Below are 16,592 nucleotides of genomic sequence, written 5' to 3'. Positions count from 1 at the left end.
AGACAGCCTTGAGATGAAAAGAACGAGTAGAAGTTAATTGCAATAGTTCAGGCCTGAGGTGGTCAGGGCCTGTCCCTGGGTGGCAGTTGTCTGATAAGGTAGAATGATAAGACTTAGCAACATATTGGATATGTGGGGCAACTTCAAGAGAGAAAGCAAGGATAAAGCTAAGTTTGTGAGTCTGAGGAATGTTCCTGCAAATTGTGTTGCATTCTAAGTGCCACATCTTACAATGGATGTTAATAACCTAGAGAGTAGACAGGGAAGGCACTGTGACATGTGAAGATCATTTGAAAGAAAAAACGGGAAGAGAAAACTTAAGAGTGTAGTTGTCTGCAAATATTTGAAGGATTGTAAAATGGAGGAGGGGTTGAGTTATTCTGCTTGGCCCAAAGAGCAGAACCAAGAGTCACAAGTGGATGTTGCAGAGGGGCAAATTGAAGGTCCACATCAGGAAACACTAAAATAGTCTGGAGCTATCCAAAATCTACCCAAATGGGCTCGCCCTGGAGGCAGTGTCTTCAATGTCAATCTCTGGTGTCTTCAAGTAAAGGCTGGATGCCCAATTGTCAGGAATGCTATAGAGGAGATTCTTGTTCCTTTATCGACTGGATCAGGTCGTCATTGAAGTCCCTTCCAACTCGAAGCAATGATCTGTAATCTGTGTCATCAGCATTTTACCTTCAGAAGAAGCAGGCACAGTCTCTATAACCCAGGCTATCATCAAGAGCTGAGTGATATGATAAAAATGGTTTAGGATTCTGGGCAGAGGCTATTCCTGGATATGTACCCTCACTCAAATTTCCTGTGTTAACCACACCTAGCATGCTTTAAATTCACAGGGCTTCTTAAACTTTTTCCTTCCAAGACTCCTTTTCTGTTTCAGAAGCTTTAGTTGGCATTGCGTAGCCTGAGGGCCTGGGCCATGCAAAGCTGGCAGGCTTTGTGTTCAGAACCAAAGCCGTAGTGAAGTTGTGTGATACAACATGGGCAAGCAATGCCAGAAACACTTCAGATTCATTACACATTTGATTTTTAATTAATTTTTGGTGGTTGTGTGTTCAGAAACCTTTTACTGTTGCCAAATTTTTCACAGTCCCACATGGGGTCATGACCCACTGTTTAAGAAGCACTGAATATTCTTATTCCCATTTCTATTTCCTAATGGTGGGGGAAAGAGGAATAAACAATACATTTAATGTGACTTCAGGCATCTCTTAACTGACTGACATTGTCAGTATTTTTTTTCATTGTCTTTATTTCATTTTTTAATCTTTTTCTCTTAAAGGTATTGACATCAATATATTTTGCCTTGACACTGTAATTACTAGGGAAATAATTTTGTTTCATCCTGACACTATAAAAGCAAGACTGAGTTTGACATCGTCAGGAGACAGTTAGAAGGATGCTGAGGTCCACTGAAGACAAGAGTGAATTAGAATAGATTCTTGGGTTAAAAAAAGAAAAAGTTACTGCTGAGTTCTATAGCTATTTTTCAGACTTAAATTTTAAAAATCCTGAGAGGGTTTAGACCATATTTAGAGCTATTCCTGCCAAGTATATTTAAGAAAAAATTAAGACTCTAAGGAAATATTTGGCTATAGCTTGACAAGGAGGAATGGGGAAATTAAATTTTCACTCTATGAAACACTTTTAAGCATTGGAATATAAGATTTTTTTCATACAGAACAAACAATAACCACATAGGAAGTAATAATATAGGTACCTCATTACAAGCATACACACTCCTCTCCATTTTTCAGTGCTCAAGATAGGAGACTGGATGCTTGGAATACCACTACCCAGTATTAGTGGAATTTCTGAGAGGTTTTTCTTCATCATTAACATATGCTGATATGAAGGATCCTTTCAACTCAATTTGGAAAGCATTTAATAAATTCATAGTTTGTACTAGGTAATGGGAATACAAAGAGGAAAGATGGTAAAGTACTTACTTTTGAGGAGTTTACATTCTACCAAGGATGGAAAGCACTCTTGGGAAATTGGAAGAGGGACAAAGTAATATGAAACTAAAAATCTCTTTATTTGTGCCCTTACCCATCAACAATTAAGGCCCACACGTCAAACTGCCTATAGGACATCTCCATTTGGATATCCCATTACAACACAGAAATGTGTGTGTGTGTGTGTGTGTGTGTGTGTGTGTGCGCGTGTGTGTGCGTGTGTGTGTGTGTGTGTGTACACACACATACATATATATGTTTGTGATCTAAATATCATTAACAACATATTGAAGAGGAGAGAACAGGGGTGGGGGGAAGAGAATGAGCATTTTTATAATGCCTACTGTATACCAGAAACTGTGCTAAGTATTTTACAAATATTTATTCATTTGATCCTTATAACAACCCTTCAAAGTAGGGGTTGTTATTATCCTTATCGTACAGATGAGAAAAATTAGGCTGAGAAGTTATGGACTTGCCCAAGGTCACTCCAACAGTGGATATCTGAAGCAGGTTTCCTGAGTCTAAGTCTAACACTCAATCCATTATACACCCTAGCTGTCATGAGGAAGATCTTGGTATAGGTATGGTCATAAATGATCTATAGGTCAGAAAGCAACTCTAACTCAAGATGAGTCAGCAAGCAGAAAAGATTCTAAGGGGGGGAAATGCAACGTGGATCAAGTGTTCTTTGGGGCTCCTAATCTCTTTAATCTGTGGCCTCCTGATCTGAGTTCAAGTCCAGCCTCCCACACTAGCTATGTGACCATAGGCTAGTCACTTACCCAGTCAGTATGTGTTAGAGGTGGGACCTGAAAGTAGGACATCCTAATTCTGAAGTTGACTCCCTCTCTTTCCTCCCCTACCCTTCTTCTGGTTCTTTCTCCCTCCTGAAAATATGAATACGTCTGTGTATACATTTTTTTAAATCTGGACATACTATTTTGTCACTGTAAGAACATAGCTGTTTGCATATGTCTAGTATATAACCTATGGCAACCAAAGCCTGATATTAATATAAATATTTTGACTGTAAATTTTAGAAGACTCTTCTTATGACGTCCCGTTGAAAGTAAGGTGTGGATGATAGAAAACTGACACTATTTAGTCAGGTCTCAGTAGAGTTAGGAATGAGAACAATTTGGATCATTTTTGGTTTTCCTGAAGCATTGTGGTTTGTGTTACATCAAAACGGATAATATAATTGGTTATTAAAATAGAAAAAAGTATGTTGGTAGCACATAGTTCTTTAATACAATGGCAAAATATAGCCATATTGTTGCTTAAAATAATAGCACTGTTATTATCTCACTATATGATATCTTTATTGGTTCCAGTATATCTTACACATGAAGTTGTGCTTGAATATAATTTCCTTTAAACTCCAGTCTTCACCATTTTAAGAGTTGGTATGGCATTCAGTCATTTTTCAGTCGTGTCCAACTGTTTGTGACCCCATTTGGAGTTTTCTTGGCTAAGATACTGCAGTGATTCAACATTTCCTTCTCCAGCTCATTTTACACATGAGAAACTGAGGCAAACAAAGTTAAGTTACTTGACCAGGATTACATAGCTAGTAAGTGTACAAGGCCAGATTTGAACTCAGGAAGATAAATCCTCTTGATTCCAAACCCAGTGCTCTATCTACTATGCCACCTAGCTGCCCATTTTAACAGTAAGCATTAGACAAAAGAAGCAAGAAAGCAATATTTTCTAGCATTTAACTTCAAAGAATGCTTTTTTTTGTAGTATCAGATAAGAAACTAGTGATTTCTCAGAAAGGGTTTGTGACCATCTCATCTGGGAAACACCCTAAACATGATTTCAATACAATATTAATGATTACTTTTGAGAAGAAAAATCACCCATTTTTATCTGGTGGCATTTAAAGGGCATCAATTCTCTTTCCACATTTGCAGGGTTTTGCTTTTTTTTTTAGGTCTGTGAAAACTGAGAACTTTTTGCACCCGGTAGTCAGTGAGGCTCATCCAAACCTTGAAGTCAATCTGAGTACACCTTCCCTTTGGTTGGAATATATGAGCTCTGTTGAAGGATGCTTGGATATTTTGAATGATGTTTCCATTGAGTGGTCAAAAGGAAGTATCATTCCTTATGGAAATTGCACCATTGGAGACTCATTGATAATAGAGAAATCAGAATACGATAGGCACCCTCTGGAATTAAGCCCTGTCATTTCTCATTGTATCTGACAGCCCAGTTGGCAGCTTCTAGCTTTCTCAATAGCTTGGTTCCTTATGCTGTATGACTTGTGTTCATTACATAGAAATCAAAAAGGTTTCATCCCATGACATGGAGTTGCCTTTTCCTGAAAGCTTTACTCCTTTACTCCTTGCTAAGGGCCACCCCTCCACCTGCACAAGTGATCCCATTTTATCCTGTCTCTTCCAACAGATTTTCCAATTCCGTCATCCCCACTCGATAACTTATTTTTTAATTTCTTCCTGCCTACTAACTCCTATCCTACTGTGTACAAACATGCCCATATCTCCCCAGCCCACCCACTCCCTCCAAAACCCTCTTAATCCTTTCATCCATGCTATCATTTTATATCTCTTATGCCTTTTGTGGCTAAATTCCTTGAAAAGGCTCCTTACAATAGACACCTCCACTTCTCTTCTTTTAATCACTTCTTAACCCCTTATATACTGGCTCTTGACATCATCATTCCACCAAATCTGATATCTCTGAAGTTACTAATGATTTCTTAGTTGTTTGGCAACTGATGGTCTTTTCTCAGTCCTCATTCTCCATGACCTCTCTACAGCTTTCAGCACTGTTGATCACTCTGTCCTCCTTGATACTCTCTCCTCTCTAGGTTTTTGGGACACCACTCTCTCCTAGTTCTCATAGCTATCAGATCACTCTTACTTAGTCTCTTTTGCTGGGCCTTCAATGAGGTCACACCCTCTAACTGAAGGTGTTCCACAAGGTTCTGTCCTGGGACCTCTTCTCCTCTCCCTATAAGACTTCATTTGGCATCTCATCAACTCCCATAGATTTAATTACCATCTCTATGCTAATGATTTTTAAATCTAATTATCCTGTCCTAACCTATCTGCTGACTTCCAATCTTGGATTTACAACTGTCTTTCAGATATCTCAAATGCCTATCTTGTAGGCATTTTAAGCTAAACATATCCCAGAACGAACTCAATATCTTCCTCCTTAGATTTCTCTCCCCTCTTAATTTCCCTATTACATCAGCCTCCCCCTAGTCAGGTCCCCAACCTAGGTGTCATCCTCAACTCCTCACTATCATTCACCAAAGCCTGTTGTTTTCAACTTTGCAACACCTCCCAAATACTCCCTTTTCTCTCCTCTGGTACTGCCACCACCCTGGTTTAGGCCTTATCATCTCATGCCTGGATTATTTTAACAGCAAAGTGGGTCTGCCTGCCTCAAGTCTCCCCCCACTCCAATCCATTTTCCATTCAGTCACCAAAGTGATTTTTCTAAAGCATAGATCTGACCATTTCACCTCACACCTCACCCTGCAATCAACAAACTCCAGTCGCTCCATATCTCCTCCAGGATCAAATACAAAATTTTCCATTTGGCATTTAAAACCCTTCACAACCTATCCCTCCCCCCACCCTTAACCTTCCAGTCTTCTTACACCTGACTCCCTACTGTGTGCTCTTTGGTCCAGTAACACTGGCCTCCTTGAATAAAACACTCCATCTCTCAGGTCTGTGCATTTTCTCTGCCTGTCTCCCATGTCTGGATTTCTTTCCCTCTCCATCTCTGCCTCCTAGCTTCCCTGGCTTCCTTCAAGTTCCAACTAATATCCCCTCCTCTACAGGAAGCCTTGCCCAACCTCTCTTAATCCTAGTTGCTGCCCCTTTAGTAGTCTTTTTCCTATTTGTACTGGTTGTAGCTTATTTAGCCTGTATATAATTTACATATTTGTTTGTTGCTGTCTTCTCCGTTAGATCATCAGTTCCTTAAGGGTAGGGACTGTCTTTTGTCACTTTTTGTATCCCCAGCACTTAGCACAGTGCCAGCCATGTAATAGACACTTTATTTTATTGACCGACTGACTGACAGATTTGAACATGGTTCTTACTGACTCCAAGACCCATGCCCATTGTCTTCTTATGTGTGTGTGTGTGTGTATAAACACATACACACATACATAAATGCACAAATATATTCATATACATATTTTGGCCCTGACCTAAGATTTCATTAGTAATGGGAACTCCCTGGGTGTGGAAGCTCTTTCTATCAACTTCGATTTTCGACTCTTCCGTCATTTATCATTTCAGAGAGTCGTCTAAGGAGCTGAGCATTTAAGTGACTTGTCCTGTGTTACACAGATTGGATGTGTTAGAGACAGACTAAGCCACAGTTCCTCTTGATACTAAAACAATAATGATATTAATAAAAGCTGACATTTATAAAGGTCTTTGGGGTTTACAAGGTGCTTTATGTGCATTCCATCTTATTTGAGCTTTAAAACTACCCTGTGAGCAGGTGCTTTGTTTTTATTCCCATTTTATGGATTTGAAACTAAAGCTCAGATGAGTCAAATGACTTATAAGCTCCTTGAGGACAAGATCTATCTTATTTTTGTATTTATATCCCTGGCACCTAGAATAGTACTTGGCACAAAGAAGGTGCTGAATTAATCATTTCACTGGTTGACCATACAGTAATCAACAGCCAAGATAGGATTTTAATCCCAGTCTTCCTGACTTCAAATCCATCTTTCTTTCCATATGTGTATGGAAGTATAAGTAGTTGCCTGTATTCTAGCCCTCTCTACCAATTGCTATCATTGTTTAAAGAATATTTCATACTATAACTAAGAGAATGACCATTGAAAGTGGGTATGAAGAAAAGAAAGTGGGTATGAATGTCATTTCCCTGAGAAATCATATGTCCTAAGGCAGTAGGATGTTATACTCAGTTTGAATTCATCAAACATTCAGACTCCATATACCATCCAATGGGTACATATACTACAGATCACAAGCACACAGATCACACATACATACCAGGTTTGCTGCTGGGTTTTCATTTTTATTCTCTATTCTACATGAGGGTGTTGTCAGGAAGGTGTTGGTTATTTTCTGCTTTCTAATTGGGCTTCTCAAATTGGACACACAGGGAAAGGCAGCGTTTAACTCATTAGTCTGAAGGAAATGAGTCTACCAACGTAACCTACTTACTATGAGCTTCCTTTACAAGGATTTCAGGAGAATTTTGGATAACAGTTTGTGGCTATCTTGTGCTTTAAACTCTTTAAAAGAACTTTGATATAGCTTCCTTTATTTGATCTTCATCATGAACGCCCCTACGAGGAAATCTCAAGGGCGTATTTTATTACCCTCATTTTATGGATAGATGAAAACATTTGAGGCACAAGTAAAATTAAGTGACTTAATCAATCTCACACAGCTAGTTAGCAGCAAAGCCAGGGCTGGATCCTAGGGCAGGCGTGTGAGACACCCTTTAAGACCTGCTTGGACAACTGAGATTAAGCAAGTAAATGTAAAAATCACCAGCACGAGAGGAAGTTAAGGTCTTCATGTATTTGACAGTCAGTAGGTTCCCTAACTTTTTTATGCCTTGTAAATTCATAAATCTCACCAATGAAAAATGCATATACGAATCATAGAATGTTGGAGATGGGCCTGAGCTTAAAAGTCAACTATTTAGTCTACAAAGAAACTGAGGTCTGGACAGACTTTTCATTGATTACTTTGGAATTCCACAGACCAAGAAAAAGAAGTAAGATTATTCTCTAAATACAATATCAGCATTTTTCAATTGTTGTAGTTCATTAATAGGACTGACCATCAATGACACCATCATCTTTTCAGTCTTCTGGATTCATAAACCTGATTTCATTCATTGATTCATCTCCCGATCAGTTGTCAAATCTTGATTCTTACTACAGTATTTCTCAGATTAAACCTAGCCCTCAGTCTCATTCCTTTATGTACTAACTTCATCTAGGTCTTCACCAGCTTACGCCCATATTAGTGAAACAATATTCTTTCTTTTTACCTGCCTCTGGCCTAATTTTTTTCCAGATCTGTGATTTCATTGGTTTAAGGAACTACCAGTGAGAAAACTTCCTCTATGAGAGCAGATTAGCAACTGTTCTGCACTTTATAGTTTTCAAGCATTTCCTAGGATATTGAGGGGTTAGATAGGTGGCTTGCCTAGGGTAACACAGCCATTACATGTTAGAGGTGGCACCTAACCTGAACTTTAAGGCCAGTCTTTTTTCTGTCTCTTCTCATTATGACAAAAAAAAATCCTTTCTTCATAGCATCCCCCTGTTTAAAAAAAAACTGCAGCAATTCTACTATCCCTTTGAGCAACTCTTCAGCCTAGATGAAGAAAAAAGTAACAACTCATATTTATACATCCCTTAAGAACTGCAAAGTTCTTCACACACATTTCATTTGATCCTCTCAGAGTGAGCCAGATAGTGCAGGTATTGTCATCTCCAACTTACAGGGGAAGAATTTGAGTCCAAGAGGTTAAGGGACCAGACTAAGGTCTTCCATCTAGGTTGTGTCTAAAGTCAGATTCCAGCCCAAATCTTCCTGTCTGTAAGCCTAGCACTCTATCCACTACACAATGGTGCCCCCTGAAGTTCTGCCATTCAAGGTCCCATCAAGTCAACAAGCATTTATTAAGCACTTACACTGTGTCAGGCACTGTGCCAAGCCCTTGGGACCCAAAGGAAAGGGAAAAAAAAGATCTCAAGGAGCTCACTTTCTAGTCAAGGAGATAACATGCATACAAATAAAATATAGAGCATAATCTCTACTAAAATTAAGTAAAGAAGACTCGGAAAGTCTTCTTGTAGAAGGTAAGACTCTAGCTGAGCCTTTAGGAAAACCAGAAAAGCCGGGTCCTCCATTAATCATGATATTCACTCCCCAAACACTTCAAACTTATCCCCTCAACCCCACATTATCTCTACTGTAGTGAAACCAGTGTGCTCATCATCTCTGCCATATACTACCCTTTCTCTACAAAATGCATCTTTCTCTATCAATAGATGCCCATCATCTCCTTCCAGACCCAGATCAAAATTACCTTCCAAGAAACTTTCTTTGTTCTGTATACCGTTAGCAATTCCATATTCAATTTCAATTCTCCCATTGCTATATTACTTCTCTGTCTGATGTCAGCTTTTGTCTGATGTTGTGTCCTCCCACCTAAACTGAAGCTTCTGTGAAAGCAGAGATGCTATCTTTTATGTCTTGTTTTATATCCAGAGCAGGTGCATAGTTCCACAACCAGAAGAAAGGCTTGAAAAATGCTTGTCAGTCAACTAGATAATTCATTCAACCAGAGAAATCCAGTGTTTAAAGAGATTTTGGAGAGAGGAATGAAAGCAGAAGGAATGAATAAGACATTGTGATAGGATTAGATAAGGTTCTTTCAGCAGAATTAAAGTTCTCTAATTGCAAGAGGGCTGATCACCTGTGTTTACATTGCAACTAGATAGAAAGAATGTAACCCCTTGGGGACAAATTATCATATGTTCTGTAGAGCAAAGGTGTCCAACTCAAGGCCTCTTGGCCCCTTGCAGTTGCAAAACTCCTGAGTACCACCCAGACCAGATTCAAATGTAATTGGGAAATGTTCAAAAAAATTAAAATACAACACAGATAATGCTAAATTGTGGTTTTCCAAGGCAACATGTGGCCTACAGGGATCTATTTCTCAAATCTGACGTCACTGCTATAGAGGGTACTAGAGTGAATTCAATAGAAATAAAGTATACTCTAAGATGCCTTCTGTGGTGCATGAGTGGAAACCCTGCTAACGAAGGAGGCTGAGGCTGGTAGATCACAGGTTTGGGAGTTCTGAGCTGCAGTGAGTTAGACCCAGTTAGGTATCTGCACTAGGTCTCAGAACCAATTTGGTAAGACCCACGCAGGAAGGAGCCACCAAGTTACCTAAGGAGGAATGAACTTTCCCAAGTGGGAAAAAGGAGGAGGTTAAAGCCCTCATGTTGATCAGAAACAGGATCAGGCCCCTGCATGGCAGCTAGACATCTGGCCTGAGCAAGATAATAGACTCAATCTCAAAAATAATAATAATAATAATTCTTGCTTTTTTTTCTTTTGTAATTAACCAATCAGTTACCATTTATTAACTGCCTATTATATGTCAAATACTGGGGATACAAAGACAAAAGCAAAAAAAAAATCCTTGCCCTCCAGGAGTTTCCTCCTAATGTGGGAGACACCATGTGCATGTGTCTAAGTGCATAGATAATTTATACAAAATGAATATGAGGTAGTTTGGGGAAGGAGTGCCTGGAGAAATCAGGAAAGAATTCCTGAAAATGGGGTTTGAACTCAGAACTCAATAAATATCATATCATGAGGATTGAATGCGATTGTATATGTATAGATTTTTTATGTACATATTAAATTTTAAACAGTAGTAACAAAACTTCCTTGAACGTCAATGTCCCTGTCTGAACTTTCTTTTTTTCTCTTCTGGATATATATATATATATATATATATATATATATATATATATATATATACACATATACATATACATATATTCACACACACACATATATATGTATATGTATATGTGTATGTATGTATGTATGTATATGTATATGTTTCATTGGTATTCTTTTCTTTTTTTCATCTCTATCGCTAGTCGCCAATCACTCTGCCCTCAAAGAAGCCCTCCCCCATAACAAATATGTATGATGAAACAAAACAAATTTATACATTGACCATGTCTGAAAACATATGTTTCTTTCTAGACTTCGAGTCTAGTCTAGCATAACTCTTTCAAGAAGGGAAAAGCATTCTCATATGCATTTTGTACAGGGAATAAAACTATGCCTCTCCCTGCTAACCTCTTAAGATAATGCAGCTTGAGATATCTTTTTAGGCACATTATTTTACTCAATTTAGTGTAATCATTGAGTTAATTAGTCATAGGTACTTTTTTAATATAAAAAGTCATTGAATTTTAACTTTTATCATCAGTATTGAAAGACTTGGGGAAAAAAACTCTGGTAAATAGCTAATTAATATTCAGGACCAAAATCAGAAGAAAGGGACTGATTTTTAAAAGGAGACATTTAATTAACTATTGATTTGTACTCAATTACTCAAGGCCAGCAATTATCAATATTGATGGAACAAATATTTCACCACCACTGTTGCCCAAATGAAAGGGAATGTCTTGCTCAGGGATCTGTTCCCTTGAAGAATAAACACCGAACATTTTATCTTTAAATTCTGGCACCTAATGTCTGATTTGATTATCCTGGGTTGCACTATGCAGATAAATATATTCTGACATATCACAAAAGCAAACTACTAAATGCTGAGCTGAATTTCATTTTTTAAAAATACATCATCACTTTAACCCCTGTAACCAGTTGGTAAATGGACTCACATTTATTGTTTCTCCAGGCCAGGCATGAATTCCAAAATGCATAAATGTAGTTCATGAGCTAGTATAATCTATGTTCTATATACATAATTTCAAAGTGCTCTATTCATAATCTCAAAGCAGCCAAAGGAGAGGAATTTAAGTTAATAAGGCCTGCCATTGCGACGTGGCCACAGTAGTGCACATTAGAATTTGGAAGAGCGTATGTTATATCAGAATTTCAAAAGTTCCATCTTCAGGACCCATTAATATTCTATGTTGACATTTATAGATTACTGAGTGTGGGTGCATTTCAGAATTATGCCAATGGGTTATAAAACTACATTTGAAACTAGAAAGGAATTGTTGAGAGAGGCAATAAAATGGAAAGATGCTTATTGGTCACTTTTTATTAACTATGTAGCTATGCACAGGCATCATTTCTCAAGCAGAGTAAGCAGGAGTTAGTGTGGGAAGAAGCTGTTTTTTTAAGGTGACATATTGTTGAAAGGAACATGATTTATGAACACTGCAAGGTCATGTGTCATCATATCTTTGGAAGTAATGATGTGTGGGGGGAGTTCTTTTTTTTTCTTTTCCTTTTTTTTTCTGTTTTGGTTTGTGTTTTTAAAGTACACTGGTCTCAGTGGATCTTGCACATTCTCTGCACTGTCCTCTTTCCCTCTCTCCTTTTCTCCCTCCTTTGTATTTGTCTTTTTTTTCTCTGTATCTTTCTGCACATCACTCTCTGTCTCTTTTAGAACCTGTCTCTCATCGTTCTCATCTCCTTGCCTCTCTTCACATCTCTCTCTCTCTCTCTCTCTCTCTCTCTCTCTCTCTCTCTCTCTCTCTCTCTCTGTTTCTGTCTCTCTGTCTCTGTCTCTCTTGACAAAATTGAATAGATAGATGGAAGGATAGATGATAGATATACAGACATAGATAAATATAGATAGATAGGTAGATAGATAGATGGATGCATGGATGGATGGATAGATCTGTCCTCTTAGGGAATTGATCCAAGAGATTTGAGAAATAATGAAAAAAATATTGTGGCTTCTAAAAAGTTACTTGCTCCCATCTGCCTCCCACTTTCTACTCCCCCTTCCACATAGTCCATCTCCTACATGTTAAATGCTTAAGCAGCATATGTTGTTTGGAAGTATTCCTGACTTTTCCTGTTTCTTATTGTTTTAATTTCCCTGGGTCCTATTTAATATTCTGCTTAATCAGTGGAACCTTGATTATCTAAAAGAATTGGAGACTTCAAATTAATGAGGATAACCAGAATATCAGAACGATGAGGAGTCTTGAGATGGGAAAAGATGCCTGATAAAGGGCATGACCAAAATTCAGATCCCCTGAATTGTTTTGCTGATTTATTAAAAGTGATTCTATTAATTGATTGAAATAGCAAAATCTGGATAATCAGGATTTTTGCTGTGAGCATATTACAGAAATGTAGAATCAAGGTAACCTTGGATTCCACTTCTTATATTTACAAGGCAATAAAAGTCCTAATAGACTGTCAGGAACCAATGTGAATGTTCTTTCTGAGGCTCCTTCAATTAAATATACTTTATGTCTTTCGATCTGGCTTAAAAGGCAATGTTAACACCCACTTTGGTTGCATGCTAGCTCTCCCATACCATTTCCCTTCCATACGTTTTGTTTCTATTCTGACACATACATATACACGTGCATGCCAGTCAGTAAAACCAGATGAAGGGAGTGTGAGCCATTGCCTATGGATACTTAATCGTTCTAGCAATGCTACTTTGCATTTCTTTTTTCCATTCATTTGACTCAAGCACTCTGCTGTCTTAGAGCAGAAGTTTCTCCTTGGAAAAATCAGGCATTCATAAAAGTTTCTAGCCTCATGAAGAGAAGACTGCCAAACAATGGGTATTAAATTATTTTGTATTGTGCAGCCTGAAACGGACAAGGATATTCTCCAAGATTATATCCCTCCCTCAAAAAAGATCTATATTAAAAAAAATAACTGATTTGATCAAAAGTAGCAAACTTCAGTTGTTTGGAAACTCAAATCCCATTCTTTGTATGTTGGGTGTAAGGGGAAGGGGATAGAAAAGGAAGTCATGGATTGTGGGCTTTCCAGGCCAGATGAACTTAAGGTGATTTTGGTTTTTTCCCATTTTGCAGCCAATGTGTGTGACAATGAATTCCTGCACTGCCAGAACGGAGGGACGTGTCACAACAACGTGAAGTGCCAGTGCCCAGCCGGCTACACTGGCATCCTGTGCGAGAAGCTGCGGTGCGAGGAGGCTGGAAGTTGCAGCTCAGACTCTGGCCATGGGGCAAGGGCACAGGGCTCTTTCACTCTGCTTGTGGCTCTGCTAGGAATAAGTGGCCCACGCCTCTTTTAGGCTCAGTATACTCTATGGCCTCAAGTTCAGCCAACTGATGGGACTACACCATGGGGAAGCTAAACTAATCCAAGCTTTTGCTACTAACATAGAAAAAATACATACACACATGTTGAAAAAAAAAAAAAACAACTAAGAAGGCCTAACTGAACTAAGCCATATTAATCAATTGTGGACAGCAATTCCGAGTCGAGACTGTTAATTTCTGACTCCAGACAAGTTGGCAGCTGCTGATATTATTACTACAAATCACAACGCCAGCTGCAGGACTTACTGTGGATTGAAGGGGCTGTAAAAGCCCTCCCCATTCTCACCCAAAAACAGGGAAAATTTAAAAAAAAACCAACCTAGAAACACACACACACACACACACACACACACACACACACACACACACACAAACATTTATGCCTCTAATCTGGTGCGCTCTCTTGTACCTCTCTGCCCAGTGTGTGGACCAACCAAATAGAAGCATTCTTTGCTGTCAGTGCATTGTGGGTATAAGGAAATCTGGTCAAAGCTGCCATATTGGCCTGCTTCAGTCCCTGAATCCCTTCCAACCTGTGCTATAGTGACCGTTGCTCTGTAAGTAACCCTTGTTGGTTGAAAGATTTCTTTGTCTGATGTTAGTGATGCACATGTGTTACAGCCCCTTCTAAAAATATCTCAAGACAGTCATATCCTTGTGTATCTTAGCAGCACTACATCACTCCAGTGCTGATGTACACCTACTGTACAAGAGTGGCTATAAGGGAAAAGAAAAAAGAAAAAAAAAAGAAATGTATCTATCCTTTTGTATTCAAATGAAGTTATTTTTCTTGAAATAATGTACAATGTAGATTTTTTGTATTATTGCCAATTTGTGTTACACGACAATCTGTTAATGTATTTGATTCTGATCAGATAAGAAGACAGTTACATTTTCTTTGTCCTTTTTTTTCTTTTAATTTTGTTTCATTTTGTTTAATTGTGCAGAGATCCCTCTGTATGAGCAACGTGCTGGCATCAAAGAATATCAGTTTACATATATAAAAAGTGTAATAAGATTCCACCAAAGGACATTCTAAATGTTTTCTTGTTGCTTTAATCTGGAAGATTTAAAGAATAAAAATTCCTGCATAAATGATATCAGGAATTGGTATTGCCATTTCTTAAGACAAAAAGAAGCCTCCCTTTGGCAGACCCACAATCATTTTTACTATTTGTGATGTGGACTGAACATACAATTCAGCAGCTGAATTTAGGACTCAGCAAGAAGGATCATCGTTCTTTATCTTGGACAGCGTCGACAAAATACGGGACCACTTCCACTTGAGAAAATTGTAAAAACAAATGAAAAAAAATTCTAGGGCTCTGCCAAGATTACATAAAAGCTTTTTGGCAGCACCTTAGAGGGACTTTTGTTAAAGCCACGTGACTTACCCAGACTGACAACGATACATGATTATATGGGATGGTGAACTGTGAGACTCTTAAAATGCAATGTTTACATCGAGTGCCCATGAGAGGCAACCTGGAGATCCAGGAATGTTGCAGGAAAATGAGAAATTAGTTACTTAACTGAGATAAATTCAGATCGAGCATTTAGATCAAATGCCAAAATATCCTGCAGCAATCAGTCACAAAATGTTACTCTGGCAAATAAAGTTTGCTTTGAGTATTGTCTAAGATGTAATAAATTCTTGCTTCTGCCTTTTATTAGGCCAGTTATGTTGTATGACATCAAGGGAAAGAGCAGAGGGGTATGACAGAACCATGCAAAGTTTCAAAAATATGAAAAATCAAAGGAGGCTAAGATAATGTAGATTCCATTTCCAGCAGGTAACTAATAGATTATCAACAATCATCATGGGGATTTAAAAAAAGATTCATCAATCTAGCCTGGAGTTTGGGGAGAAGTCCTGTATGACTTGTGGAACTATAGCCTGTAATATTTGAAAAATATAGAGGACATAGTTCCAGCCTATTCATTCCTTTCTGCTGGGGGGAGAGAGAGAGAGAGAGAGAGAGAGAGAGAGAGAGAGAGAGAGAGAGAGAGAGAGAGAGACAGAGAGAGACAGAGAGAGAGACAGAGAGAGAGACAGAGAGAAAGACAGAGAGAGAGAGAGATCCAGAGAGAGACAGAGAGAGACAGAGAGACAGAGACAGAGAAGACAGAGAGAGAGAGAGGGAGAGGGAGAGAGAGAGAGAGAGAGAGAGAGAGAGAGAGAGAGAGAGAGAGAGAGAATTAGATGTCTTAGAGATGTCTTCTGGTAAATGCCCTGGGTAAACACTATGGCAGGGAACAGGCTGTTTTATTGGTTTTGTTCCCAGAAAAACCAATTCTAAAGAGGCAATAAAAGGTAAACAGGTAATGTCTGTGCTGCCAGCAACCCCACTTCCAAGTCCATTGGATATTTGTTATTCAAACCAGCAGTCTCTGTCAATGTATGAAATAAGATAGGATGAAAGAAATTAGGGCTTTGGATCAAAGCCAACAGGACCAGCCTCAAATTGGAGACTTACATTAGATGCGCACTCATGAAAATAAACAGAAAATTGTATTACAAGCTCACCCAGGAAAATAAATGCAAAGACAAGTGACATATGGAACTGGAGATTACTTATAATTAAGTGGATTTCTAATATTAAAATTGGAATTTCAGTTGTCTTAAAGTTTATTAGCACAAACCAAAGGCAGACTGTGTAATTATTGGTGAAGATGCACTTAAACAATCCTTATCCATTCATGGCTTTGTTGAAATGCTCAGGAGATGTCCGCTGCTTATTTCAAACAGAGATTCTGGAAGTTAATTCTAAAGTTGAATGAATGTCATATCACCAATCATTCATCTGAGT

At 38.4% G+C, this 16,592-nt stretch overlaps 1 protein-coding gene across 2 annotated transcripts in view; it reads left to right on the top strand.

Annotated features, from left to right (window-relative positions):
* Nucleotides 1-13,863, top strand: part of NTNG1 (netrin G1) — a 427,667-nt gene extending 413,804 nt beyond the window's left edge. For both annotated transcript variants that reach the window (XM_036767766.1, XM_036767767.1), the window contains one exon: nucleotides 13,531-13,863. In XM_036767766.1, coding sequence (XP_036623661.1) covers nucleotides 13,531-13,754 — 224 coding nt within the window. In that variant the 3' untranslated portion in view covers nucleotides 13,755-13,863. The remainder of the gene's footprint in view (nucleotides 1-13,530) is intronic.
* Nucleotides 13,864-16,592: the final 2,729 nt, after the last annotated feature.

This window comes from Trichosurus vulpecula, chromosome 7 (assembly GCF_011100635.1).
Source record: "Trichosurus vulpecula isolate mTriVul1 chromosome 7, mTriVul1.pri, whole genome shotgun sequence".
Lineage (NCBI taxonomy): Eukaryota > Metazoa > Chordata > Mammalia > Diprotodontia > Phalangeridae > Trichosurus > Trichosurus vulpecula.
Note: the sequence above shows the minus strand (reverse complement) of the source record. Positions and strands in the feature narration are given on the sequence as shown.